This window comes from Ovis aries, chromosome 7, assembly GCF_016772045.2.
Source record: "Ovis aries strain OAR_USU_Benz2616 breed Rambouillet chromosome 7, ARS-UI_Ramb_v3.0, whole genome shotgun sequence".
Classification (NCBI taxonomy): domain Eukaryota; kingdom Metazoa; phylum Chordata; class Mammalia; order Artiodactyla; family Bovidae; genus Ovis; species Ovis aries.
Genome location: NC_056060.1, coordinates 20,353,059 through 20,379,827, shown reverse-complemented (window position 1 = coordinate 20,379,827; position 26,769 = coordinate 20,353,059). Strand labels below are relative to the sequence as shown.

At 54.2% G+C, this 26,769-nt stretch overlaps 1 protein-coding gene across 4 annotated transcripts; it reads left to right on the top strand.

The window, feature by feature from the left end:
* Positions 1–912: 912 nt before the first annotated feature.
* On the top strand, positions 913–14,166 carry INSYN1 (inhibitory synaptic factor 1). Of its 4 annotated transcripts, XM_042252149.2 has the most exons (4): positions 2,931–3,042; positions 9,946–10,051; positions 11,016–11,160; positions 13,378–14,166. In XM_042252149.2, exon 4 carries the CDS (start codon positions 13,522–13,524, stop codon positions 14,098–14,100), a length of 579 nt encoding a protein of 192 aa, XP_042108083.1. In that variant the 5' UTR covers positions 2,931–3,042; positions 9,946–10,051; positions 11,016–11,160; positions 13,378–13,521; the 3' UTR covers positions 14,101–14,166. The 4 variants fall into 4 exon arrangements, with proteins under 4 accessions (XP_012036297.1, XP_004010339.1, XP_042108083.1 ...); XM_012180907.5 differs by lacking the exons at positions 9,946–10,051; positions 11,016–11,160 and adding an exon at positions 913–1,889 and having other exon boundaries at positions 2,335–3,042; XM_004010290.6 differs by lacking the exons at positions 9,946–10,051; positions 11,016–11,160 and adding an exon at positions 913–1,908 and having other exon boundaries at positions 2,335–3,042.
* Positions 14,167–26,769: the final 12,603 nt, after the last annotated feature.

Here is a 26,769-nt window from a genome sequence, read left to right as displayed (position 1 = left end):
CCCCCCCCCCCCCCCCCCCCCCCGCCCTTATCATCGCTTCTAGAACTTGCCTTTGCTCTGCATGTACCACCTGTGAGTTTACTCGGGAATGCCTCCACAAGCTGTGAGCTTTCTGAAATGCCGCTTTTCCTTCCTGTGACCCCAGAGTCTAGCGTGGGGTCTGGTACAGAGAAGGTGCTGAATAAATGTTGAGTGAATGGATAAGGAACTGAACAAAATGACCTGTGTCTAATGTATCGCTTTCATCCATCTGCGGAATCTCCAACTCCAGCCCCATGCAGCCCAGACACAGCCTGGCGGCATACAGTAGGTGCTCAGCAAATGTCGTCGGTATTGCATTTTCTTAATTAATCTGATTTAAGGCCATGTCTGGGAGTAGTTTGAGCTATGACAGGGAGAAGGAGGAAGGTCTGATGCGGGAAATTTGGCCGAAAGGGAAGCCCGGAGCGCACCGCAGTGGGGGCAGGGGTAATGGGGGCTTACGGAAAGGTAGGAACTGAGTAGGGCCCCTAGCCCGCTGCCCCTCCGCACCCCGAGGTCAACAGGAGTGCGCTCGGGAGAGTCCGCCTCCAGCCCCGTCTGCCCTGGACGCTTCCTCGTCCCCCGGGGTAGCGAAACCCCCCGGCTCGCGCGCTCGGTGCTCGGCGCTGGGAGGCGTGTGTGTCGCTTTAAAAGCTCCCTCCCGGCGCGCCGGGCCGGCCCCTTCCCTTACAGCGCCGAGGCGCGCCGAGCCGAGCCAGCCGGGCGGCCTTTGAGGGAGGCAGCGCCCGCCCGGGCGGCCAGTCCGGCGGGGGGCGGCGGGGCGGGCCGGGGGCGGCCGGGGCGCGGGCGGCGCGGCGCTCGGGGAGCGGGCCCAGGCCCGCGGAGCCCGGCGGGGCGGGGCGGGGCGAGGCGGCCGAGGGAGGCCCAGCCAGACCCGGCGCCCGGTGGCCCCGCCGGCAAACCCGGCGCCCGGGGGCTGGCCAGGCGGCGAGCCGAGAGCCCGCGGGCGGGAGGCGGCGCGGCGCAGGCTGCAAGCCCCGTGCGCCCCGGCCCGCCAGGCTCGCCGCGCGCCCCCTCCTCTCGGCTCCCCCCGCCTCGCTCCCTGCTCTCGCTCTTCTCGCCTCCTCCCCTCCGCCCGGCGCCCCTCCCGCCCGCGCCCGGGCCGCCAGACCCAGCCCGGCCGGGTTCCCTGCCCCGCGCGCTCTCGGCCCGGCCCGGAGGAGACCGGGTCCCCACGGCCGACACCGCCCCTCCCCCCGCGACCCGGCGATTCCGGACCGTTGCGACCGCGGACTGAGCCGCGAGAGCGTCGTCGCCCCGGGAGGCCCGCGGGGCTGGGCTGAGCGGACCCTCGCGGCCGCTCCGGACGCCGCAGGTGCCGGAGCGCGGTCGTTCTGGGTCCGGACTGAGCGTGTCCCGGGCGCCCACGGGTGCCAGCTCACTCTCGGCAGGGCAGAGACCACGGAGGAGCCCGGAGCCGGCCGATCTGGACTGGACAGAGCGGATCCCGGACGGTGCCGAGCCCGGGGAATACCGGGCGTGGGCTGAGGGGATCCCGGCGCCCTCCGATCCCTCCGACTTTGGCTCGCGCGCTGGGACCGGCCCGGCGTCGCCTCGGTGGCCCTGTGCCCGAGTCACCTGTGGCCTCGGAGCCCCGGACCCGCTGGAACCTTGCTCATTCCCCCCGACCGGAGCCCGGCGGGGGCTGACGGAGATTTTTCCTGCCCCCTTCCTTGGAGCGGGGAGGCCCCGCCCCCTCCCACCGCCCTGATGTCTCCGGTGGCGGCTCTGAGGACCTCCTTGAGGCCAGGGGCCGAAGGGTCCAGAGAGAGAAGCCCGCCCTAGGGAGCCTTGGGGGCCCCCAACCTCGTCTTGGGACTTGGCCCCCGACGCTGCTGGGAAGGAAGGTCGGTGCCCCTACCCTTGGTGAGTCCGAGAGCGGAGTGGGGGTTCTGACGGAAGGCGGGGCTGGGGAAGGGAAGGTCCAGCTGGGAACAAGAGCACCCCCGGGGCGCTAGGAGCGAGCGGGGAAGCCTGGAGGGGCCCTCCAGTGAAGCAGCGGGACCAGGCCTGAGTGGGGGTGGCGGGAGCCAGGGCAGGGTGCCCCATGGCAGGCTGAGGACTTATGCTTTTAAAGCAGGGGCTCTTTCCCCTCTAGAGGAGGGGCTGTGCTCTAGAGCGTCTGCCTCCACCATGCCTCCCCACAAAGGAAAAAACAAGCAAGCAAACAAAAAAACTCCAATCCCCAGCGAGGAAGGGTGCAGGCTGGGGTGAGGAGGGAGGCAGCGGCATTGCATTGCCGGCTGGTGCTGCAGCCTGGGAAGGCTGACGCCAGGCTCGCTCTCTCTGCAGGGGGCTGCCCTCCTCCAATCCGGCTCCCCTCCCAGAGCCACCCACATCTGGAGCCCCCTTCACATCTGGAAGGCCCTGGCTACCATCCCTCTGCAGGTGTCTGTTGCATCTTGACACCTCGGCCTTTGCAATTGCCTAAGAGTTGTGAGGGGATTACTGCTGCCTTCTGTCCATCCCAAGGGCACCTCTCACCCTTAGTCCCTGCAGAGTCATCCCCCTGCCTCTGTGTCCAGCTCAGCATACCCACAGGCACTTCAAGTTCTGGAAACCACTCCTGAGACCCACGGCCCCTCCCCCTGCCCTCCTGTGTCCTCACCTTGACCCCCCTCTGCCAGACTGTCTCCCTCTGGGTGTCCCATTCTCCACCCAGAGGTGGAGGAGCGGGGTGGTGGCAGGGGGCTGGGGCTGGGTGAGGGCCGCCCAGGGCCAGGGTGGGCTGGGGGGCCGTTAAGATGTGGAGCTCTGCCTGGCTGAGGGGGGCTCCGTGGAGGCAGACACAGCGTGTGCTTGGCTGGGGGGAGCATGGGCAGGCCTGCGGCCACGTGGTGAAGGATGAACATTCGGGGCACCCCGGACCTCGGGCAGCCCAGTGACGACCCCAGCAGTGGTGGCGAGCGGGAGCGGATTCGACAGCGCATGAAGATGGTCATCGGGCAGCTGGAGGACATCCTGCGAGAGCTTAAGGAGGTGGCCAAGGAACTAAGGGAGGTGAGTGAGGGGCTGGGCAGCCCCTAGGCCAGGTATCCTGGGCCTGGCACCAAAACATACTCACGTGTGTGTGTGTGTGCATGCGTGCACACACATGCACGAGCAAAGCTGGATGCACCTGTGTCCCTCTGCTTGGCACTTCCTTCTTGTTCTCCTTTCCCCACATCTGCTTTGCTAAAGATGTCACTGTACCCCAGGGCTGGAGGGGCCTCCTTGATCCAGGGACTGCTTAGGCAGCATGTGTGTGTGGGCCCATGGCTCAAAGCTGCCATGGTGGCCAATAAAAGACGGAATCCCACCACAGCCTCTTAGTAGAAGACAGTCTTCTGGGACCCAAGCTGACCTTTGACCCCACCATCTGCCTCCCAGACGCCGACTGGCTTATAGAGGGCACTGGGAGAGCGTGGGTGGCTTTACTGAGACAGTTCCTACCACTCAAGTCACAGCTCTGAGCATTCTCTGGAGATCACATAGATACTTAAAACCCTGAACCTGGAAAAATGAAAGCCAGCTTTGCCTTCTGTGCCCCGAAATGGGTCTAGGGGCTGCTAGTGGATATCATCGTTCTTGTGTATGTTGGCAGGGGCAGGGAGCTCCTCTGAAGGATGCATTCCTGTCCCATGGTTTCGAATGGTTTTGGTTTTTTTTTTTTTCCACCAAGGCTGAAAAGTCACCAAGAGATCCTGGTATGTGTATCCCTCTCTGCCTCTCTAAGCGGAGCCGGTTTAATTACAACTTCCCACATCGCCAGGGTAATGAGATTCACATGTCCTCAGCCCTGCCCCCTGGGCTGTGTTCGAGCCTGAAATGCATGACCAGCGTTCTGAGCCGCTGGCCTGAATTTGCCCACTGGGTGCCATTACATCAGCCAGGTGGGCTTTAGGCAAATTTCAACTCCTTGTAACCAGGGTCCCTGCAGAGATGGCAGGGAGAGTGACTGAACTGGAGTTATGGGCTTGAGCTCTCCCCAGCCAGCTGTGTGGGGAAGATGGGGGTTCTCAGAGGGTTTGGAAGAGGAGATGATGGTGGCAGACCCACTCCCGACTGGCAAAGTGGCATTCCAGCCTGGCCTGAGAACCTAGGAGCAGAGGGTATTTGAAGGGAGTCATGTTCAGAGCAGAGGGGATTGTAGAGATGCTGGAACAGAAGCAGAGGTTGGGCAGGGCAGCCCCTCTACCCAGGGTGAGCCTAATGGAGCATCCTTTCTCAAGAGGTAGGAATGGCTATTGCTGCAGACAGAGTAGTGGTGCTTCTTCCCACAGACTGGGCTGGCCGTAGCCTAAGCCAAACATCTTTGAGGAATGTCTGGAGATCAAAGACCAGGTGTCCCTGAGCAACCCCTGCTCTCCCAACCTCAGTGGTCCAGAGGACTGCAGTTCCCACTTTGACTCGTCCCCCCACCAGCTTTCAGAAGCTCTGTGGTCCCATCAGGGTCATGGGAACTATCCAAAGCCTCAGTCCTCGGCAGGAGGAGCATGGGACCTATGCCCCAGCAAGCCTGCTGAGAAAGAGCCAGGATTGACTCAAGCCGGGAGGCAGCTTTGACATGCATAGAGCCTCCTCCCAACTGAGCATCTTCCAGGCACCTAACTTCATCTTCCCCTGCTACGTAGCCATCCACAGTTTGAAGGCATCTCACAGTTCATCCAGACTAGCCCTGTTTGTTTGCTGTTGAAGAAACTGAAGCCAGAGAGGGACAGGGGCTTGTGTAAGGTCACATAGCCTACCAGTGGCAGAACTAAACCTAGAACTCAAGTTTCTGATGCTTATGCTGGGGCTTCAGCAGGTGGACTAATGATCGTCTTTGCATTTTGACAGGGGCCTTCTAGAGGGGGCACCTTATGCTCATGCTGTGATGCTCTGAGGGGTACCCTTTAGGGATGAGGCAGGGAGCTTAGAAGTGTGACAGTTCATTTGCGGATCTTTTAGGTGTTCCTTACCAGCACGCACACTCACCTGCTCCCATGTCTCAAACAGCAGAGCGCCAGATTCCCAGGCTTTGCAGCCCAGAGGCCTGAGCTAGGATGGGGAGAGATGAGTCCCCACCCCCCATACACCCTGTAGGCCATGTGCCTCCACCCAAGACTTTGGCAGGTTGCTATGGCAACCAGAGTCTACCCCGTATGCCATTGCCTGCCCGCTGCCAATGGCACCCAGCTGGGAGAGGGGCCAAGCCTCAGAGCTTCCCCATCCCCCAGGCAGGGTCTGGACATGGGGTGATGGGCAGAGGAAGTAGAAGGCAGGCAAGGCTCTGAGAGGCCCAGACAGAGGAAGAGATGCCATAACCGACTTCCTATAAGGTGGGATTTGTCAGGAATGGGGTTACTGGGTTCGGACGGGTTTGGAGTAAAGTGTTGCAGTCCCCCAGCTCCCTGGAACCCATGATCTGTCAGCCTCTCCTTGGTAGCTTGGTGTGGCATTTTCCCTTGGGGGTGTGGGTGGGGCCAAGGTCAAAACAGTGGCAGACGCTGGCTTCCTCACCTTATCACACCCTACTCCCCAGGCAGTACCAGCTCAGAGCTCACCAATGGGGTTCTCATGTCAGAGGGGGAAAGTACTTAGATGTGAAGACAAGATTTACAAGCAAGACTGCTGGGAGTGGCAGGAGATGCTGGACTAAGGAGCAAGGCCAGCAGACAGAAAGGGCTCAGTTGTATCCCCCTCTGTCATCCTCTCTCTGCTGCTCTCTTCCCCAACCCCGGACACCACCCTTCATGGCAGACTCTCCTCCCCATTTTGACCATACAGCCTGAAGTTCATCGAAAGACGAGGGACACTAAAGCCCTCCCTCTCCAGGCCCCTGAGCCTCAGTTTGCTCATCTCTGAGATGGGGATGGTGATCATTTGCACCTCAGTGTTATCTTAGCACTTCATCAGGGTTTGGCATGGGGTAAGGGGGCCAACGTGCTTCCAAGATGGTGCTAGTGGTAAAGAACCCACCTGCCAATGCAAGTGGACATTGAGACATGGGTTCAATCCCTGGGTCAGGAAGATCCCCTGGAGGAAGGCATGGCAACCCACTCCAGTATTCTTGCCTGGAGAATCCCAAGGACAGAGGAGCCTGGTGGGCTCAGGTCCCTAGGGTCACAAGAGTCAGACATGATTGAAGTGATTTAGCACGCACATATGAAAGGGGGCCAACACCTACTCATTTCCCTAAAGGGTTTGGGGTTTCCCATACTATACCTCCCCTACCCTGCCAAACCCCTTCTGCAGCTCTCCCATTGGCCTCCCAGGTGACGAGGAACAAGTTCTGTCCCATGAATGGGAAGAGTAGTTTAATGGACTGAGTGAGGTGAAAGCTAAAATTGTGCTGCAGAGAGATGTGATGGTCAATCATTAATTAGCCCTCAGCTCCCCTAGGTTCCCCAAAACTCCAGGGTGCCAGGCCAGTCCCAGCAGATTCTCTAAGCTCCTCAAAATTCAATGGATCTTACTTTAGAGATAGAGCACAGCCTCAGGGCCAAGATCATGAGCTCTGCAGCCACGTGTCTCTGGTTCAGATCCAACTCTGCCCCCTACCCAGCTGTATAAGCTTGGGAGAGTTACTTTACCTTGCTGTGCTTCCATTTTCCGTGTAAATAAGGATAATGAATTTTATACTCCCCATCCCACTCCTCAGACTCAGGGTTGTGATGAGAATTAAATTGTATTATATATAAAGTACTTAGCAGAATGATGGGCACAAAACTTACTCCGTATTTGTTAGATATTACTAATGAAATATTCAAGCACTGGCCTGCTCCCTATTCCATGTATGGCTTTTAGAATCACATCGCTTCTTGGCTGTCATCAGAGAGGTCAAAGTCAGGACCCTGACCTCCTGGCTGGCACCTTTATTACCGCCGACAGTGGGCAGTCCCACCCTTGTGCAGCAGGGAAAGGGGATGGAGAGTGATAGTGATGGGGATAGGAAGAGGGTTTCCAATAGGATGGCTGTTGAACTCAGAACCAAAGGAAGTGAGGGTGGTATCTAGGGGATGAGCTTTCCGGGCAGTGGGAACAGCCTGTGCAAAGGTCCTGGGGAAGAAATGTGCTTGGTATTTTCAAGATTAGCAAGGAAGGCAGTGCAGCTGAAGTGGAGTGAACTAGAAGGAGAAAAGCAGAAAGACAGGTCAGAGAGGGAGCAGGGAGTCAGGTTACACAGAGCCCTGCAGGCCATGTTATGGAATGTGGATTGTGTTCTCAGGGAGAACCCCGCCTGCTCTCCAGGAATCTCCTGGCTGTATTTCTGGGTGGGAGTCTGCCTCCCCACTGCTCTCCAGGTGCTGTGCTTAGTCACTCAGTTGTGTCCAGCTCTGCGACCCCGTGGACTGTAGCCCACCAGGCTCCTCTGTCCATGGGGCTCTCCAGGCCAGACTACTGGAGTGGGTTGCCATGCCCTCCTCCAGGGGATCTTCCCAACCCAGGGATCAAACCCAGGTCTCCAGCTTTGCAGGTGGATTCTTTACCAGCTGAGCCACCAGGGAAGCCCCTGCTCTCCGTGATCCCTTGCCAACTGGGAACCCCGACACCAGGGGTAAGGGCCTTGCCTTTGGCCTCCTGGGTGCTGAGCTTACCTTGAACAGGTCCCTGGCCTCCTCCTCCTCCTCCTCAGATCCCCCCTCGCCAAGATGTCACTCGGCATATCGGGGTTCAAGGGTGGTTATTGTGTTGATCACTAGTGTCTCTCACATCATCACTGACTCTTGGGTAGGACGTAGCTTAAGGGCACAGTTGCCCGCTTTGGCCCGAACACCTCAGGAGGATGGAGGGGTGGGCACAAACCCTGCACAGCCAGCGGTGGTGGAGGATCCCCCATCCAGTGTTCAAGGGGAACAAGCCCACTGATGATTGTGCAGTCCCCTGGGCAAGGCGCTGCATATGAGGTGGCAGGGAAGCCAAGGGCTGTGCGGGCATGAGATAAATGTGGCCCAGCCAGGAGGCAGCTGGAGCAGGAGAGGCTGGGGACCACAGAGCTGTGCCAAAGTGGGTCAGTTCCATCACCCGCAGCTCAGCAAGAATTGTGTGGATTTTTTCTTATTATTTTTTTGGTCTCACCTTCCTTTCCTCCCTTTTCCCTTCGAGCTCTCCTCCTCCAGACAGATTCACGAAGCTCCTTAGCCAGTTAGGCCAAATTGCAGGTTGAGAATCATGTATCATGGTCAACTCACTCCCCACCCCTTTTCCCCAACTCCACAGCCCCCCAGGAAGACAATAAGTAACATAATCAAGAATTAAAAAATAATCAGTGATCATAAATAATGCAGAGTACCCAGTTATGTAACCAGCTGCCCAGGGAGCTGGGAGGGTGGGAAGGAGTAGCAGCTTGTCAAGAGAGTTGAAGGGACCAGAGGTGAGCAGGGAGGGGATAAACGGGTCCCAGGGCTCCCCAGGTCCTCAACCTGGGGCCTTAGGGAACACATTCATGCTTTCCTTGGAGAGGGGTCTCAACCAGGGGTGGAGGCGGGCTAGGGCAGGCAATGTTGGGATTTCTAAGACTGGAACTTTTTCTCGTAAAAGAAGCCCCAGGTGGTTTTTATTAAGTCCTCTCTCTGAACTCATGCACTAGTCAAAAGCTGTGTCTGTAAAGAATGTGCCAATCCCTGTACTAAACTGGGGCTGCAGTGGTGGGCAAGACAGATCTAGTCCTGCCTTTCATGGGGCTTCCTGTCTAGTGAGGTCACAGACGTCAATCACATGTACACATAAAATGGTAGCAGCAAGAACTATTGGAAAATCAGGAGAGGTGCGGGGTGCTTTGAGATCCTTTCATAGGGAACCTGTCTTCAGCTGGGGATCAGGGAAGACTTCCTTATGGAAGCGAGAGGGAATGAGTAGGAAAGAAGGGAGACATGCCAGGTGAGGCACAGAGGCACAAGTGAGCTCTGTGGAGTGAGTCGGGCCAGTGGGCCTGGCAGGGTTGGAGGCTGCTTGCTGGAGAAAACAGAACCTGTGGTCAGATTTGGTGTTGGACTGTGTTTGGGAGGCTCAGGAGTTTGGGGAGCCAGGAAGAGCTGGAAGCAGGTGGGCGATGTAGTCCTGCTGGCTGACTAGGAAGGTCCTTGGATGGAAAGGGAGCTGGACTGGAAGCCGCTGTCAGTGGGGAGACTGGATGGGTGCCGTGTTCAGGGAGGTAGCTGAGGCTATGATCAGAACGTGGATTGTGGACACCCTTAGGGACAGGGTTTGGGACCCAGCAGGTTTTGTCGCAGCCCTTAACCCTGCCCTTCCTATCTAGTGTTTGCTCTTGCCTCACATAGAGTAGGTGATTCCTGTTCTGAACTCCCCTCCACTTCCAGCCTCAGCTCAACTCCTGGTCTCTGGGTCTCTCAGCTTCTCATCAGCAAGCACAATGAGAAAGGTGGTCTCAATGGTGGCTCCAGGCCCTGTTGGCTTCAAGGGTCTGTGGTTCTGTGATTTCTATTTCTCTCTCCATTCTTTCTCTTCCCCTTTCTTTCCTTCTGTGTATATAATTATTTCCCTGCACTCCAAGACAATCCCAAATTACATGTAGGCAAAATGATTATTAAATCTCAGAGAGAAATCATAGATTTCAAGACAGCCAAAGCAGAGAGGCAGTTAGCCTGGGACCTGCCCCCATTCCTGCCTTCCACACTGGCTCCGTGAAATGAGGCACCGGGGATGGGCAGCAGGGGTTGTGAACTGACCCAGGCCCTGCGTACCATCTGGGTCCCCACGGCGTGTCACTCCCTTCTGACCCACGCTTATGTCATTCATCTGATGAGTGTGACATGTCTCACCCAGTGGAGTAGACCAAGAGTTGCCTGTGAGGCTCAACTATTTGACCTGTAGTATCTCTTCTCCTACACTGTCTGTAGACAGCTTTACTTGAGGGAACATAGGTGCCACCCGTGTGCTGCAGTTTGAAAGGTCTAATAATATCCCATTATTCTGCCACAGGCACTGGAAATGTCCCTGTTACAGTGGCATTCCTTTGGTAAAGAGCTGACTCGCGTTTGCTCTTGGACCTGATGCCAGGGCCCTGGCCATATGTTAGCACCCACAGGTACACAGTGGATATTGGGGGTCTATGTTGTTCTATGTGCTCTCTGTGCATCGAGTCATTAACTCCTTACCAGAGCCTTAACAAGTAGATACTACTAGAATTCTCCTTGGATGAAGACATTTAGGCCCAGAGAAGCTGAGTAACTGAGCTAAGGTCACACAGCCTGTAAGTGGTGAGGCTGGACCCTACGTCTGGCTTCAGAGTCCAGGTTCTTAAGTGTCTGTGCGGACTCTGCAGTTTAAAGCACATTCCTATCTATTGCATCTCTAATATCTGGTGAATAGAGGCATGTCGTCCTATTTTACAGGGGAGGAAATGGGATATGGAGAAGGAAATCACTTGCCTCTCAAACCTCTTGGCCAAGATGAGGCAGGCTTGGGACCTGAGCCCAGCCCTCCTTCCCTTCCTTCCCTCCACTCTCCCAGAATGGAAGCAGAGAAGGGCATTCTGAAAGAGAAGGGGGAAGGGCCACAACCTGAAGACCTCCTGAGCAGGAGGCTGGCAAGGGCTTCTTGGGCAGGGAGAGGGTCTTGATCTGAGGGTTCTAGGGCTCTTGCTCTGTGGACCCTGCATCTTCCTCACAGGGGATTAGGAACCCAACTTCGGGGCCCGGCTTGGCCTCAGCCAACCCTGTGAGCTCACAGCCGAGTCATTTGACTCCAGATTCCTACCGTCATCGTCATCCTCGCACCCTCAGGTAGCAGCACTCTCAGCAGCAGTGCTTGATCAGGGAATCTAATTAGAGGGTGCGGCTGTCCCAGAGGCACAGGGCCTTTCCTGAGGGTGGCAGTGCCTGGACTGCTATTTTTCACCAGCTTAAATCCCCAGTCTGCTAGGCCTATTGCATGCATGTTCAGCTGTATCCAACTCTTTGGGAGCCCATGGACTGTAGCCCACCAGGCTCCTCTGTCCATGGGATTCTCCGGGCTAGAATGCTCGAGTGAGTTGCCATTTCCTACTCCAGGGGATCTTCCTAACCCAAGGATCGAACCAGGCATCTTCTGCCACTCCTGCACTGGCAGGCGGGTTCTTTACCACTGTGCCACCTGGGAAATCCAGTCCACCAGGCCAGTAGTCCTCCAAGTCTGTTCCTGCACCACCAGCAGCAGGTGAACCATCTCGAAGCTTGTCAGATATGCAACTCTCGAGCCCCACCAGGACCTCCTGCATGGAACACTGGGAGTTGGCTGATGCACATCTGGGGGTTTTTTGTCTGTTTTCATTAGAGTATAATTGCCTTACAAGGTTGTGTCATTTTCTGCTGCATGACAAAATGAATCAGTTATGTGTATATATACATCCCCTACTTCTGTGCATTTGGGTTTGAGAGCCCCTACCTTTGGGTTTGAGAGCCCCTACTTGAGGCCAGGGCTCCCACCAGCTCTCAGATGGGGCTTGGTTTACACAAAGGTTTCAGGGGGATGCAAGCTTCTCGGAGGTATAGGAGTCATTCTGGGCAGTGGAGGGCATGAGAAGGGGTGACCAGACTGGAGGATGGAGTTTATACTCGTTGGCTGTCCAGGCCCAGAAATCATGGCAGCACTTCAGCTGTGTGCAGTGTTGCAGGGCTGGTGGGGGTAGGAATCTCAGGTCCCTAGTGACTGGTCGCTTGGGCCCGTCATCTATAAATCCAGGCCGTGATGATCTCGTGGGTGGAAAGCCTGACACGTAGTAGGTGCTCAGAGCTGGGAGATGATGTCACTTCTATCACCAGTGCCCCCAGAGAGCCCTAGGGCATTGGGAGCAGTGGCCTCTCACTGCTCCCCAGAAAGCTCTAGTGAGGCTGGCAGGGCCGGGATTTCCATACCCCCTTGGTGTGACTGAAGCTGAAGTCCGGAGAGGTTATGTGAGTTACTCAAAGACACATAGAGCATTTGATGTCCAAATCAGGAACTTGGGGGTCTTTATGCCCCCATCTCTTCCATAGGCCTCTGCCAAGAGTTCCTTTCACCCCTAGTCTGGGGCTGTGGGAAGTGGGCATCCCTAGGCACTGACTCCCCCAAAGAGTGTCTCAAGTCCTCTAAGCACAGAGTCCTAGAACCTTAAAGATGGAAGGAAACTTGGAGATAGATAAGCCGCCCAACTCCCTGTTCACAGATTGAGAAACTGAGACCCAGAGGGGGAAAATGACTGAGCAGGTCTCTGGCTCCCGATGAGGCAGACACCCCACCGAGCCGGGCTCCTGGCCGGCCATCTTCACCCTGGCTTTCCTCTTGTACTTTGGAGCACTCACCAACCCCACTCCTTGCCGAACCCCTAGCATATCCCTGGACAGCAGTTGACTTCAGTAAAGGTTTGTTGAATGAGGGACTTCCTTAGTTAATGAACTGACTGGCCACTCCGGCCCCAGGGAGAGAGCTCTGAGAGGGCCGGGAGCTGCCTCCGGGGCCTGATGACTCACTGCGTCTGTCTTTGTCCCTGGGTCTCTGGTCCTCCCGCTTTGCTTCTGTTGTTGTTTTGCTGGTTTGGATTCTGGCCTGCATCTCCTCTCCCCGCCTTGCTCTGTCTTCTCCCTGTGTCTCTGCCTGGGTCTCCCTTCCTCCTTCACTGTCTTCATCGCCGGTGTCTGTGCTGACCTGGCCTCGGCGAGGGGTCATCCTGAGGCAGGGCCACCTGTACGGAGCAGGGCCAGGCAGGTGCACTGACCTCTGCAGCCCGAGTGCATTTAACAAGCAGCTCTGGGCCCAGGATGGATGGTTTTCTTACTGCTTACCAAATAATGCTTGCTTTATTCCTTCCCCTACAAGCCAGGATTGATCTCCACTCATCAAGCAGTGGGGAAAGGGAGGAGAGAGGAGGCTCTAGGGCTATCTGTGTAGGAGTGGGGTGGTAGAGACCCATGGGGGCCAGTTTCTGACCTGCTGCAGAGGCCAGTCCAGGATGTTTCAGAAAGCCTGGGCAGAGTCTGTTTGCGGTTCTCACATCTAATTTCCTCTCCAAGGGTGAGTGGGCTGCTCATCCCGCCACTGAATGGACTTGCTGGAGTCTCTCAGCCCTGTTTCAAATGGTCCCCAATCAAAGGAAGATCCAACTCTGAGAAATAGGGCTGCCCCCCAGAACAGCAGCTGGCTTTGGGACAGGAGGGGCTGTGTGTGAATGGACTGGGTGCAGGGCTGCAAGGCACCTTCCCTCTGCCAGAGGCACTGAAGGGGTGGAAAACAGGCAGATGGCCCGAACCAGCTGTGCTCACCCAGGTCCAGCTTTGGCCCTCAACAGGGGGAACAAACCTGTGAACTCAAGTCCACCGGTGTCCTGTAGGGTCCTGAGGCTACTCACTCGCACCTTGGTGATGCTGGCCCCTCACTCCTCTCCCCTTGCCCGGCCAGGTGGTGAGCCAGATCGATAAACTAACCTCGGACTTCGACTTTGAACTGGAGCCAGATGACTGGACCACAGCCACTGTGAGCAGCACCTCCAGCAGCGACAAGGCAGGCGTGGGCGGCCCCTTTGACCTGGGCCACCTGGACTTCATGACGGCCGACATCCTCTCGGACAGCTGGGAGTTCTGCTCCTTCCTGGACATCTCCACCCCCTCAGACTCCGTGGACGGCCCCGAGTCGACCCGGCCGGGGGCCGGCCCGGACTACCGGCTCATGAACGGTGGCCTGCCCATCCCCAACGGGCCCCGGGTGGAGACCCCGGACTCCTCCAGTGAGGAGGCCTTCAGCGCCGGCCCTGTGAAGGGCCAGCCGCCCCAGCGGACCCCGGGGACGCGGGAAAGGGTGCGGTTCAGCGACAAAGTGCTCTACCACGCTCTGTGCTGTGACGACGAGGAGGGCGACGGCGAGGAGGAGGCCGCAGAGGAGGAGGGGGGCCTGTCCCCGGAGCCTCCCCACACAGAGGCCCCTGCTGGCCCCCTCAAGCCCTCCTCAGCTCCCTACAAGCCCAGGCGCTCTCCACTGACTGGACGCCGCTCAGGCCCCACCTCAGTCCCTGAGCAGACCCGCAGGGTCACGAGGAATAGCAGTACCCAAACGGTGTCGGACAAGAGCACGCAGACGGTGCTGCCCTACACGGCCACCAGACAGAAAGCCAAGGGGAAAAACTAGGGCTGGGGAGGGGCTGGGGGGCGGTGGGCACATAGAGCTATAAATATATATATATATTTAAACAAACGCAGTCATAATAAAATTTTAAAATGCTAAGGATCCATCCCACAGGCCCCAAGGCTTTCACAGAGCTCATCTTAGACACGAGATGCCTGCTTACCTCTTAGTTCCCAGGAAGTGTGGCCAGAACCACCCTCCCTTCCTTCTCATGGCAGGACCCCTGAAGAGGGTGTCCAAATATGTAGAAATGAGGAAGGGGAAGTCTGACCTGGGACCCCCACACCCCCACCTGCAGAGCACGGTGGTGGAGGCTGGCTACCAGTCTGGGCCTTGCCCTGAAGAGGGTTCGTGAGCAAGAGGCGAGCTCCCAAGCCACAGGCCTGAGGCCAGGGCTCGTGGTCGGTGATTCGGAAGAGGCTGCAGGACCCAGGGTCTGGGGGTGGCGTCACTCCAGCTGGGCCTGGTCACTCACACACCCGTGCCTTTTATGCCTTTTACTCTAAGGTTGACTTTTGCTTCTCCTTCCCAAAGGCAAACTTACCCGGGTACATCTAGGAAAAAGACACTAGCATGATAGGGCCTCCACGCTCAGAAACCTGCAGATCCTGGAGGGCCAGGCTGGGCTGGGCAGAGGTCTGTTTCACGAACCTGGACCACTCCCAATCCTTTCAGCTCCCATGCACAGCCTTGACCTTTAGAGATGAAAGACTCAAGGAGAGCCTCAGCCAGTCCCTGCTTGGCCCTGAGCAGAACTGAGGTCCACGTGAGAAAGCAGGCAGCCACCGTCATGGGGCTGTGAACCAGAGCCAGAGACAGACTCCTGGCCCCCTTCCCCAGGCAGGCAGCTTGGAGTGGAATCCTGACTCCCTCCTCTGTCCCTGCTTCTCCACACCGGGATCCTGAGCCCAGCTTAGCAGGTCTTGTGCGACACCAACAGAGACAAGGTGGGAGCCTGGAGGTAACAGGGCTTTAGCTGGGGTGCAGCCTACCCAGGGACAGCATCTGAGTACCCTTGGGATAATAATCACAATCATTGCTCACATTTATGGAGCAGGCCCCCAGGCCACGACTATGCTGAGGTCATTTTATAGCATTATTTCATTTAATCTTCACAGTAATCTGACAAGGGGAGAAGGCAATGGCACCCCACGCCAGTACTCTTGCCTGGAAAATCCCATGGGCGGAGGAGCCTGGAAGGCTGCAGTCCATGGGGTCGCGAAGAGTGACTTCACTTTCACTTTTTGCTTTCGTGCTTTGGAGAAGGAAATGGCAACCCACTCCAGTGTTCTTGCCTGGAGAATCCCAGGGACGGGGGAGCCTGGTGGGCTGCCATCTATGGAGTTGCCATCTACAGGGTCGGACATGACTGAAGTGACTTAGCAGCAGCAGCAGCGATCTGACAAGGTAGGAACTATCACTATCCTTATTTTTCACATGAGAAGACTGAGATACAGAGAGGTTAAATAACTGGCCCAAAGTCACAGAGCCTGTGCCACCCTCCCCACCATCAGCATGTAGGTGATACCTGGCTCTGTCATCTAGCAGCAGTGTGACCTTGAGCAAATCCGTTTGCCTCTCTGAGCCTATCCACCTCATCTATAAAATAGGTCTGATAGTCCTCACCTACCTCATCGCGGGCTATGGGGCTTTGATGAGATGCGGGATGTGAAAGCACTTGGTAAATGCCAGGGTATAGGACATGCACGGTGGTCAATGCAACCCCCACCCAGATTCCAGTGGTTTCCAGGTGGGGAGCCCTGAGTGGAGTGGGCAGAGAAGCCACTTCCATCGACTGGGAGCTATCCCTGGGTCACTGCTTCACTTTGTCCCCCGCAGTACCTTGATTCACTGCCCCTTGTTCAGAGCAGGGGGTAAGGACACCACTCCTTGCAGACCTCCCTCCTGCACATTTTAATTAAGACAGATTCACAACCCACCTGTCAGGAGGGGTCTCTGCTCCTCTTGTGGGGGGCCAGAAGGGCCTGATGAGCAACCTAGCAGCACCTATTGCGCTTGTGCAGTCCCAGCAATGGGGAAGATAGAGATTGTGCAGGCCAGTGTGGAACAGGTGCTGAGGACGCTATCAGGATGAGATGGGCCAGGCCTAGGCTGCCTGGTTTGCAGTATGGGAATCTCCCTTCAGGCCCAGGGTTAAGGTCAGAGCCCTAAGGATCTAGTCTAGGTGCAGCCTCCAGAGTGGCAATCCAGCCAGAGGGGGTTGGAGCGGGGTAAGTGGTGGCTAGCTCTTCCTGGCCCAGGCCTGAGAACCTGGGGTCTAAACTCATTTATCAGTCCCAGGAAATGCTCAGGCAGTTGGGGCTGATCAGTGATGGAACCCTGGTTCAGAGGATGAATGCCAAGCACCCAGGGCCAGCTGGGTTCTGCCCTGACAGTGAGGAGGGGGCAATCCAGAGCAGCCCCGCCTCACCCCAGGTATGGACACACCTAGCTCTGAAGAAAGACATCCAGTGCTACCTCTAACACTTGATTTTCCTCTCCAGTGGCAAGATCGGTTTTAGACTTACAGTCTCTCGTCTTTACAAGTCAAGGAAAAGAAACCTACACGATAGTACCCATTTCTCCAAGGAAGAAACTGAGACCCAGAGCCAGGGGTCTCTGAGAGTCCCGGGGAAGGCATTGACCTTGCCTGGGAGCCCCTTCCCCACCCTCACTCTGGCTTTCTGTGATTGCATGTGGTCCCTGTTAACAGCCCTCAGTTAGCCAGACCTGTTCCTTGGTCCCCCACCTGGCTACTTGCCTCAAATAGGACAGAGGTATGAGGGTGTCCAGAGAAGGCAATGGCACCCCACTCCAGTACTCTTGCCTGGAAAATCCCATGGATGGAGGAGCCTCGTGGGCTGCAGTCCATGGGGTCACGAAGAGTCGGACACAACTGAGCGACTTCACTTTCACTTTTCACTTTCATGCTTTGGAGAAGGAAATGGCAACCCACTCCAGTGTTCTTGCCTGGAAAATCCCAGGGACAGCGGAGCCTGGTGGGCTGCCATCTATGGGGTCGCGCAGAGTTGGACACGACTGAAGCGACTTAGCAGCAGCAGCATGAGGGTGTCCTAGAAAAGGTGGGGGGATGGGTATTTGTTCTAGAAGACCCCCCAAATGACTTAACTTCCTTCGTAACTATGCCACCTCCAGTCTGAACCTTGCTGCCAGTGGCGTCGGATGCCCATGAATTTCTTATGACTTGAATTGGAGAACATGGACACTTAGGGAAAGAGCTATAACAGTCAGAGTTCCCCTAAGACCTCCCCCTCAACCCTCATGCTCCTCCGGGCACAGTCCCTCCCTGTTCTTCCCCACTTCCAAGCCTCTGCTGGTTTCTTTTTTATTTTATTTATTTATTTATTTTTTATTTGTCTGTGCCAGGTCTGTGGCAACATGTGTGTGCTCAGTTGCTTCTGACTCATTGTGACCCCATGGACTTCAGCCTACCAGGCTCCTCTGTCCACGGGATTCTCCAGGCAAGAGTACTGGTTGCCATTTTGGAAGATCTCCAGGGGATCTTCCCGACCCAGAGATCGAACCAGCCATCTCCTGTGTCTCCTGCATTGTAGGCGGATTCTTTACCACTGAGCCACCAGGGAAGCCCACATGGGATCTTAAGTTGCAGCATGTGGGATCTAGTTCCCTGACCAGGGATTGAACCCTGGCTTCCTGTATTTTGAGTGGGGAGTCTTAGCCACTGGGCCACCAGGAAAGTCCCTTTGCTAGTTTCTGGGGTTTCCTTACCCAGAATGTCCCATCAGATCTCCCTGTTAGCAAGAGATCTGATCCCACTGACCACCTCCTGTGTGCTTGGACTTGTGCTGACCCGTGCTGTGGAGGAGGCAGAGAGGGGCAGACCCTTGCGAAACAGTGTAGAGTCGTTCACATTCATCGAGCATGCGCTGTGCACTGAGTGTTGCTCTAAGTATTGTGTTTTGTTAAATCCTCACGGCAAATACGAGATAAGCATTTTTACTTATGCCTGTTTGCCAGATGAGGAAAGTGAGGCTCTGAGAAGTTAAATAATTTTCCTAAGGGCCCAGCATGGGTTATGGCACCAGGATTCGACCCCAAAGTCAGTGACTCGGCCCTAAAACATCTACTGCAGTCAAAATCCTTGGTGGAGCCAGCGCTCTGGTCTCTGGGAATGAGGGAGGGGCCTGGGGCTCTTAGAGCCAGGTGGGTGTGAGTGAGAGCGTTGGGACAGGAAGCTTGTGAATGCCATTCAGTCTTTGGAGAACTTGGCTACTGTTAACCTGAATGTCACAGCCGTCGACGCAGAGCCTGGCACCCAGTGGATTATGGGTTCAATAAATGTTTGTTGAATGAATGAATGAGCACCATTAGCAGAGAGGATTTGCTGTGCATTCATGCAATCAGCTTTTATTTCAGACTTCCTCCATGCCAGGTCTCATGTTACTGGTGCTCACACACACATACAACTCTGTGAGGGTCTGGTCTGATGAGAGCTGGGCAAAGTCAAAATGGAAGAATGTGGGGTTTCAGTGCTGAGAAGCCCATAGGTGGTGGGTCCAGCCTGTGGTCCCTGGGAAAGGAGCCTGGAACATGAGGCAGGAGACCAGCTTAGTGAGGAGACAGCTCTGTCCTTGTGGGGGCAGGGGTCCTCCATCTGATGCCACTTTCATGCGGCAGGCACATTGCAGTACCCGCATGTCTGAGAATCAGACACTGTTTTCCAGGCAAGGGATAGATGATCTGGTCTACAGAAGTGGTCTGATGAAACCAAGGGACAGAAAGTGAGGCCAACTATTCAGAGACCCAGCACCATCCCGTGCCCATCCCCCCTTCCTTAGGCCCTGTCACCTGAAGGGCAAAGAGGAAGCTGGGGGTTCAAGGCAGGCGCAGCCTTCTGCCTGTGCCCCTCCTGAGTTTCCTTTCTATGTTTCGACCTCCCCTCTCCCGCTGCCCCCTACACCGATATCCCATCCTCCAGCTGCAGCTTGCAGAGGAAAACTGACATTTTCCGACCACGTAGTATATGCTGGGCATTGTGCTGCATGTCTTAACACATACTAAATGACAGATCTAGTTGTGCCTGGCACCTAAGAAGTTACTCGAATATTATTTATTAAATAAATGGATGGACCATAATCTTTATTTTACAGGTGAGGGAGCTGATGAACAAACAAGGAATGTGTTTGAAGATGCACAGTAGGAAGTTGGTGGAGCTGGGGATTTACCATTGCTGTTATTATTGACACTGTGTAAGAGCTACTATTTATGGGATACCTATTATCTGATGCATTAGTCACTTTACATAAATTACCTACTTTATAGCAACCCTCCAAGTAACTGAGACAATTGGCATTTTACAAATGAGAAAACTGAGACTCAGAGAGGTGTAGTATTCATTCCCAAACAGCCAGCTCCTAAATGCAGAAATAGGATCTGGATCTAGACTTCCCCATGCTCCCCACACTCCCAGCTTCAGGATAACTGGAACCTCTGCAAATAGAAATGTTGTCAAAGTATGGATTTCCCTGGGCAAAACTAACCAGTGCTCACCAAGGATCAGGTCCTACTTTCTTCAACTCAGTCTTTAAGCCTCTGGGAGCAAGACTTCTAGAACATATTCTTGGTTCCCTGTGGGTCTGGGGCCTGGACTAGGGACCAACGGAAAACAGCCCCAGGTCCGAAATGTCCTCTTCTCCTTCTCATGTCTCCAGCAGAGTCAGGAAGACTAGGCTGCCCTCAGCCCAGGAAATGTCCAGCCCCTTTCTGCTATGGGCTGAACTGGCATTAGTTAGGGGCCAGAGTATCTAGGAAAGGCTTCTGGGTGGAGGAGGATTTGAAATGGAATTCATCTGCAATGGCGTAGAACTTGGTCATTTGAAAGTGGGAATGAGAGACTTCTGGGGCAGGTTCAGTTCAGTTCAGTCGCTCAGTTGTGTCCGACTCTTTGCAACCCCATGGACTGCAGCACACCAGGCTTCCCTGTCCATCACCACCTCCCGGAGCTTACTTAAACTCATGTCCATCGAGTCAGTGATGCCATCCAACCATCTCATCCTTTGTTGTCCCCTTCTCCCCCCGCCTTCAATCTTTCCTACCATCAAGCTCTTTTCCAATGAGTCAGTTCTTCGCATCACATGGCCAAAGTATTGGAGTTTCAGCTTCAGCATCAGTCCTCCCAGTGAATATTCAGGACTGATTTCCTTTAGGATGGACTGGTTGAATCTCCTTGCAGTCCAAAGGACTCTCAATAGTCTCCTCCAATACCTCAGTTCAAAAGCACCAATTCTTTGGTGCTCAGCTTTCTTTATAGTCCAATTTTTACATCCATACCTGACTACTGGAAAAACCATAGCTTTGACTAGATGGACCTTTGTTGGCAAAGTAATGTCTCTGCTTTTGAATATGCTGTCTAGGTTGGTCATAACTTTTCTTCCAAGGAGCAAGCATCTTTTAATTTCATGGCTGCAGTCACCATCTGCAGTGATTTTGGAGCCCAAAAGAGTAAATCTCTCACTGTTTCCATTGTTTCCCCATCTATCTGCATGAAGTGATGGGACTGGATGCCATGATCTTAGTTTTCTGAATGTTGAGTTTTAAGCCAACTTTTCCACTCTCCTCTTTCACTTTCATCAAGAGGCTCTTTAGTTCTTCTTCACTTTCTGCCATAAGGGCGGTGTCATCTGCATATCTGAGGTTATTGATATTTCTCCCAGCAATCTTGATTCCAGCTTGTGTTTATCCAGAGCGGCATTTCTCATGATGTACTCTGCATGTAAGTTAAATAAGCAGGGTGACAATATACAGCCTTGACGCACTCCTTTTCTGATTTGGAACCAGTCTGTTGTTCCATGTCCAGTTCTAACTGTTGCTAATTGACCCGCATACAGATTTCTCAGGAGGCAGGTAAGGTGGTCAGGTGAAACTTTACAAAGATGAGTGGCATGGTCATCAGGGGACAGCAGAGAAAGGCCTTGCTGAAGCAGAGTGTGCATGTGCATGCTGGCTCACAATAGAAAAGATGAGAACACATGCAGCAAGGGGATTGAGAGTCCCACGACCCCCTCAGAGCCACTGCATCCTCTTGACTGCAGGAGGGAGGCACTAGGCATCATTTCCCTGCCTAGTCTGAGACTGGGAGAAGAGAAATCAGGGAGCAAGATAATGTGTTATCTAGGAGAGACTGTCATGATAGGGACCCACTGTAATGAACTGGTGAGAACATCACATGATTAGCACAATGGTAAGTAAAATGGTAAAAAAGCTGACTTAAAATTTAATGTTCAAAAAACTAAGATCATGGCATCTGGTCCCATCACTTCATGGCAAATAGATGGGGAAAAAGTGGAAACAGTGACAGATTTTATTTTCTTGGGCTCCAAAATTACTGTGGACGGTGACTGCAGCCATGAAATTAAAAGATGCTTGCCTCTTGGAAGGAAAGCATGACAAAGCTAGACATAGTATTAAAAAGCATATACATCACTTTGCCAACAAAGGTCCATATAATCAAAGCTATGGTTTTTCTAGTAGTTATGTACCAATGTGGGAGTTGGACCATAAAGAAGTCTGAGTGCCAAAGAATTGATGCTTTTGAACTGTGGTGTTAGAGAAGACTCTTGGGAGTCCCTTGGGCAGCAAGGAGATCAAACCAGTCAATCCTAAAGGAAATCAACTCTGAATATTCATTAGAAGGACTGATGCTGAAGCTGAAGCTCCGATACTTTGACCACCTGATGGAAAGAGTTGACTCATCTTCTCCTGATGCTGGGAAAGACTGACGGCAGGAAAAGAAGAGGGTGACAGAGGATGAGAGTTGGATGGTATCACCGACTCAATGGACATGAGTTTGAGCAAACTCTGAGAGACAGTGAAGGACAGGAAAGCCTGGCGTGCTGCAGTCCATGGGGTCTCAAAGAGTTGGACATGACTTAGTGACTGAAAAACCACAACAACTTAAAACAGTTATGCTAAAGTCCCATTGTATCTCACAAGTAGATTAAACACCCCTCCTGAACACATTCTCCCTGAACCTTTCTTTCCTCTCTGGGGTGGGGGTCGGGATGCAAGAACCTCATTGGCCCCACTACAGGTGAGTTAGCCAAGATCCTGACTGTGCCCACCTGCCTGCCCTGAACACTGACTCCAGAAGTTGGCAAAGCTGCTGTCGCCACCCAGCTCTCCCACTCTGCTGTCTGCAGTCATGTCAGCCAAGGAGACCAAGGTGGGTGACCTCAGGCCCATTGCTGTCCACACCTAGGCATGGTGCCTGATCAGATCTGACTCCCTGCCAGGAACGCTCAAGCTCACACACCTGCCTGCGGCTCTCAGTCCCCTGCTCAAGCTGCTCCCTCCCCAGCCCTGCAGAAGGTGCGCGCTCCCTACAGCGGACAACAGTCAGCGGTGCAGACCCAGCAGCGCGTCCTTCCCTTGCCACTGCTGCTGCCACCATCTTAAAATGACCGCAGACACCAGCTCACCTGCCCTTCACTCTACCTAACCCAGCCTCACCCCCAAGAAAGCAGGACAGGGCAAGGGTCGCTCCAAGTCACAGCCTGTAGAGGAAGTGTGGCAAGAGGCGTGGAGGCCCTGACTTTTGCATCGTTTCAACGTGGCCAGTGGTAGGGCCTTTCCAGGAGATCTCTGCAGGGTTGGAGAATTTTCCATGAGTCAAGTAGTAGACTGTGGAGGGTTTCCCAGAGGAGGTAGTGACAGTTACATCCACTTTGGAGAGGTGGGGAAGGAAAAGAGTTCACTGGGGACCCCGGAGAACAGAGAGGGGGCAGAACTCTTTGCCTCCAAGGCTGACCACTCCCTTCCGGGTCATTGTTAGGGGTGGCACATTTGCCCCAGAGACCCAGGGTAAGAGACCCAGGGCAAGTGCGGAGAGTTAAGAAAATCAACGAGAAGATAAGTCTCGGAAGTGATGAGCCCAGAGTTTGGGGTGAGGATGTTTGAGGGCAGCTTGTCATCCAAGGGGTACCAAAGGGAGAGGGCAGAAGGTCCTTAGGAGAGAACAGGCACATGAGGCAAGAGGCCAGCCTGGCAAGGCCCAGGGGGCTCAGTCTAACACTGCCTTCATGGGCGGGGCACTTTGCAGTGTCCCTGGTGCCTGAGAATGAGGTGCCGCCCTCTCAGGATGGATTTCACTCCAGGCCTGCCTTAGGCAAGAGGAAAGGCCATTCAGGTAGCCCCCTAGATGTGGAGTCTAGTCTTGCCCACTCAGCATCTGGGTCTCCCTTGGGGTCCTGTGTCCCTCAAAGAAAGGCCCCATCCAGGCCCTTGCCTCTGGCTTTCCTGTGCTCAGTTCAGAGGCTGAGAACATGTCTAGAAAGCTGCAGGTGTTTCTCTTTCCGACTTCACTCTGTCTCCAGGTCCCCAGTGAATATATGTTGAATGAACATGCCCCTTGCTCAAACTCTCAGTAGCTCTCCTTTGCCTTCAGGACATAAACTCCTCTCCAGATTCACAGCGTGGAGGTGGGCGGGGGGGGGGGGGGGGGGGGGGGGGGTGGGGAGGCGGGGCATAGTCCCAAAGTCTTCCTAGGAGGGAGTGTCATTCTGGGTCTTGGAGGAACAAAGGGGCAAGCAGGGCACGTTGCCTGACTCTGCTCTTCTTCAAGGGGCCCACCTGCTTGAAGCGCTGACACATCCACTCAGTTTTGTTTTGCTTTCTTAGTTTTTTAATTTAGAGGCATCATTGCAAGACCAAGGGATGAATTCATTCTTTTTAATAAAGGAATCTTCAAATCAAATAGCCCTTCTAGCTATTCCATCAACAACCCACTGGAGTGCCAGTCACAGAGACCATTCATTTACCAGGTAATTGCTGTCATTCAAGTGTCAGATGGGACGTTGTAAGACAGCAGTTAGTGAATTTTTGCTTAGTCAAGCGCCTTTCCCCCATCAGGTTTGTACATTCTGAAAGCGCAGTGGATATCATGAGGGATGGACTTGGCTAGCCTTGCTTTCCAGGTCTCTTTATTCCTCTCCTAACTAAAACCCTGCTGGGATGTGGCTGGGGGAGGGCCTGGAGTCAAAGCGCTCGCCTGGAGGCCAGCAGAGCACACCCAGCTCCAGGTTATTATTACGTGCTCCATCACCCCCATCTGGTTGCAGGAAGCTCCAGGTTGTAATGAGAGTGCTCTTCATTATGGAAAGGAGAGCTTAATGTTCTAGGACAACTTCCTCTCCTCCCTGCCCTCTACCCCTCCTGGTGCTCCTCTGTTCACAGGTGCAAGGCAAGCATTGTTCAGTCATCCTTCACGAGGAAGCTGACACTCCTCTGCTTTTTAAAGATGTGAGCTCTGGGCTGCGGACTCAGTGACAGAGAACGGCTGTGATGAGTGAATCACTCTTTCACCTGATTGCCCCTGTGATCAGCGGCCTTCCTAGGATGGCTGGATGAGATAAGGGGTCAGCGGCTGGACAGGCTCCGTCTACATTAAGAATTAGAGCTCAGGGAGAAGCAAGGGAGGGGCTCTGTGTGTGACTAGTGTTGGGGCAGAGTTTGCTCCCCTGACTCAGCTTCCTGATGTCTTATTTAAACCATCCTTCACATACAAAATGCAAAACAACTTGTCACTCTCCTGCCTTAAAACCTCCTATGAAAGAAAGAAAGAAAGAAAGAAAATTTCAGTGGTTCTCTAATGGCCTCTAGGATCACAAAGGACAGTTAAGGGAATTCCCTGGCAGTCCAATGGTTAAGACTCCCCATTTCCACTGGAGGGGGCACTGGTTCCATCCCTGGTTGGGAAACTAAGATCTCACATGCCTCATGAACCCCCCCCTGCCCCCCCCCCAAAAAAACCACCAACAGCAAAAACGAAGCAGGACATTTAAGACCTTCCTAGCTTGGTGTCTGTCGGTCCCTGTCCTCCTTGCCCCTCCCTCCATGCAGCTTATGTTCAAGGCAGATGAGCTGCTCAAAGTGTCTGAAGTGCCTGCTTCCCTCTTGCCTCTGAGTTCTCACGGCAGTTTCCCATGGTGGGACTGACCTTGCTTCCCCTCGGTATTGTGTAAGGCCTAGAAGCTCCAGCTCTAGAACTGAGCAAAGCTGGATTGGATCCCTGCTTTATCACTTGCTGACTTGGGAGGAGGGGCAAGTAGCTTAGCCTTGTCAGAGAACAGAGGACGGACATGGCACCCATGCAAGGGCTGGGGTGTCTTCCAGGGCGTGCCCACTGATAGATTTTCACACATATGACCCACTTTTATTTATACATTTCTTCGCTGCATGGCGCAGCACACGGGATCTTAGTTCCCCACCCTGGATTAAATCTGCCCCCCCCCCCCCCCCCCCCCCCCCCCCGCGCCCCGCCCTGCATTGGAAGCACTGAGTCTTAACCACCAGATTGCCAGGGAAGTCCTGCGCGTGACTTATTTTGAAAGTGAAAGTGAAAGTCGCTCAGTCCTGTCCATACTAGAGTGGGTAGCCTTTCCCTTCTCCAGGGGATCTTCCCAACCCAGGGATTGAACCCAGGTCTCCCGCGCTGCAGGCGGATTCTTTACCAGCTGAGCCACAGGGAATCATTCATTATTCCCTGTTGTGTTTGTGTCTGGTTAACACTTGGCCTTCCATTCCTACCTCTTCCTAGTGGTCTTGTTAGACTGCTGTGATTGGAAAACTGAAAAGGATGCCTCCTTGGCCCCCTTACAACAGAGGCTGTGTGTGAGCGTGGGGGTACAGCAATTAGAGGCACCTTGGTGGGTCTGGAGGTTCTCTGTGGCTGCTTTGGACTGTCTGGGGCCGGCAAGCCTGGTCATGGAAATGCAGCCGCATTTCAGGGTTGAGTCTTCCGACTCGGGGTAAGGGGAGGCGGCAGCACCATCCTGGCTCCCTGGCCCGGCTACGGCAGCAAGGTCCTGAGCCCAGTGCTCCCAGAGATCCCTCCCTACACCCATGTGCTTTTTGCTGCCATAACCAAGTGCCACGGACTAAGAGACATTAAACAACACAGCTTTGTTTTCTTAACACTGAAAGTCAGAAGTCCAAAAATGCACTGGACAAAAAAGTCAAGGTCAGCAGGCCTGTGTTCCACCTGATGCTCTAGTGGAGAATCCATTTCCTTGCCTTTTCCAGTGTCTATAGGGTACCTGCATTCCTTAGGTCACAGCGCCTTCCTCCACATGCAAACCAGCTCGTACTTCTGTCATCCCATTTCTTTCCCTTTCTTTCTTTTTTTCTGACTCTGCTCTCCTTCCTCCCTCTTATATTAATATAACCTCCCTAGTGGTTATGTTGGGACCACCTGGATAATCAAGGATAATCTCCTCATCTCAAGACTTTTTTTTTTAAGTGACGTATAGTTGATTTATGGTCTTCCCTGATAGCTCAGTTGGTAAAGACTCTGCCTGCGATGCAGGAGACCCCCAGTTCGATCCTTGGGTTGGGAAGATCCCCTGGAGAAGGGGAAATAGTTGATTTATAATATCATTAGCTTCAGGTGTACAGCACAGTGATTCAGGGTTTTTTTTCCAGATTGTTTTTAATTATAGTGTATTACAAGATAGTGAATATAATTCCCTGTGCTGTACAATGAATCTTTGCTGCAGTTATCTATTTCATGAATAGTTGTTTGTTTTTGTTAATCCCATACTCCTAATCTGTCCCTCCCTTCTTCCCTCTCCACTTTGGTAACCACAAATTTGTTTCCTATGTCTGTGAGTCTGTTTCCGTTTTGTATATAGATTC

Bases quoted from the DNA above. Each gene is read 5' to 3' on its own strand.
- INSYN1 (XM_012180907.5), top strand. From the start codon at position 2,887: ATGAACATTCGGGGCACCCCGGACCTCGGGCAGCCCAGTGACGACCCC. The intron at 3,043-13,377 runs GTGAGTGAGGGG...TTGCCCGGCCAG, and splicing joins TGGCCAAGGAACTAAGGGAG to GTGGTGAGCCAGATCGATAA.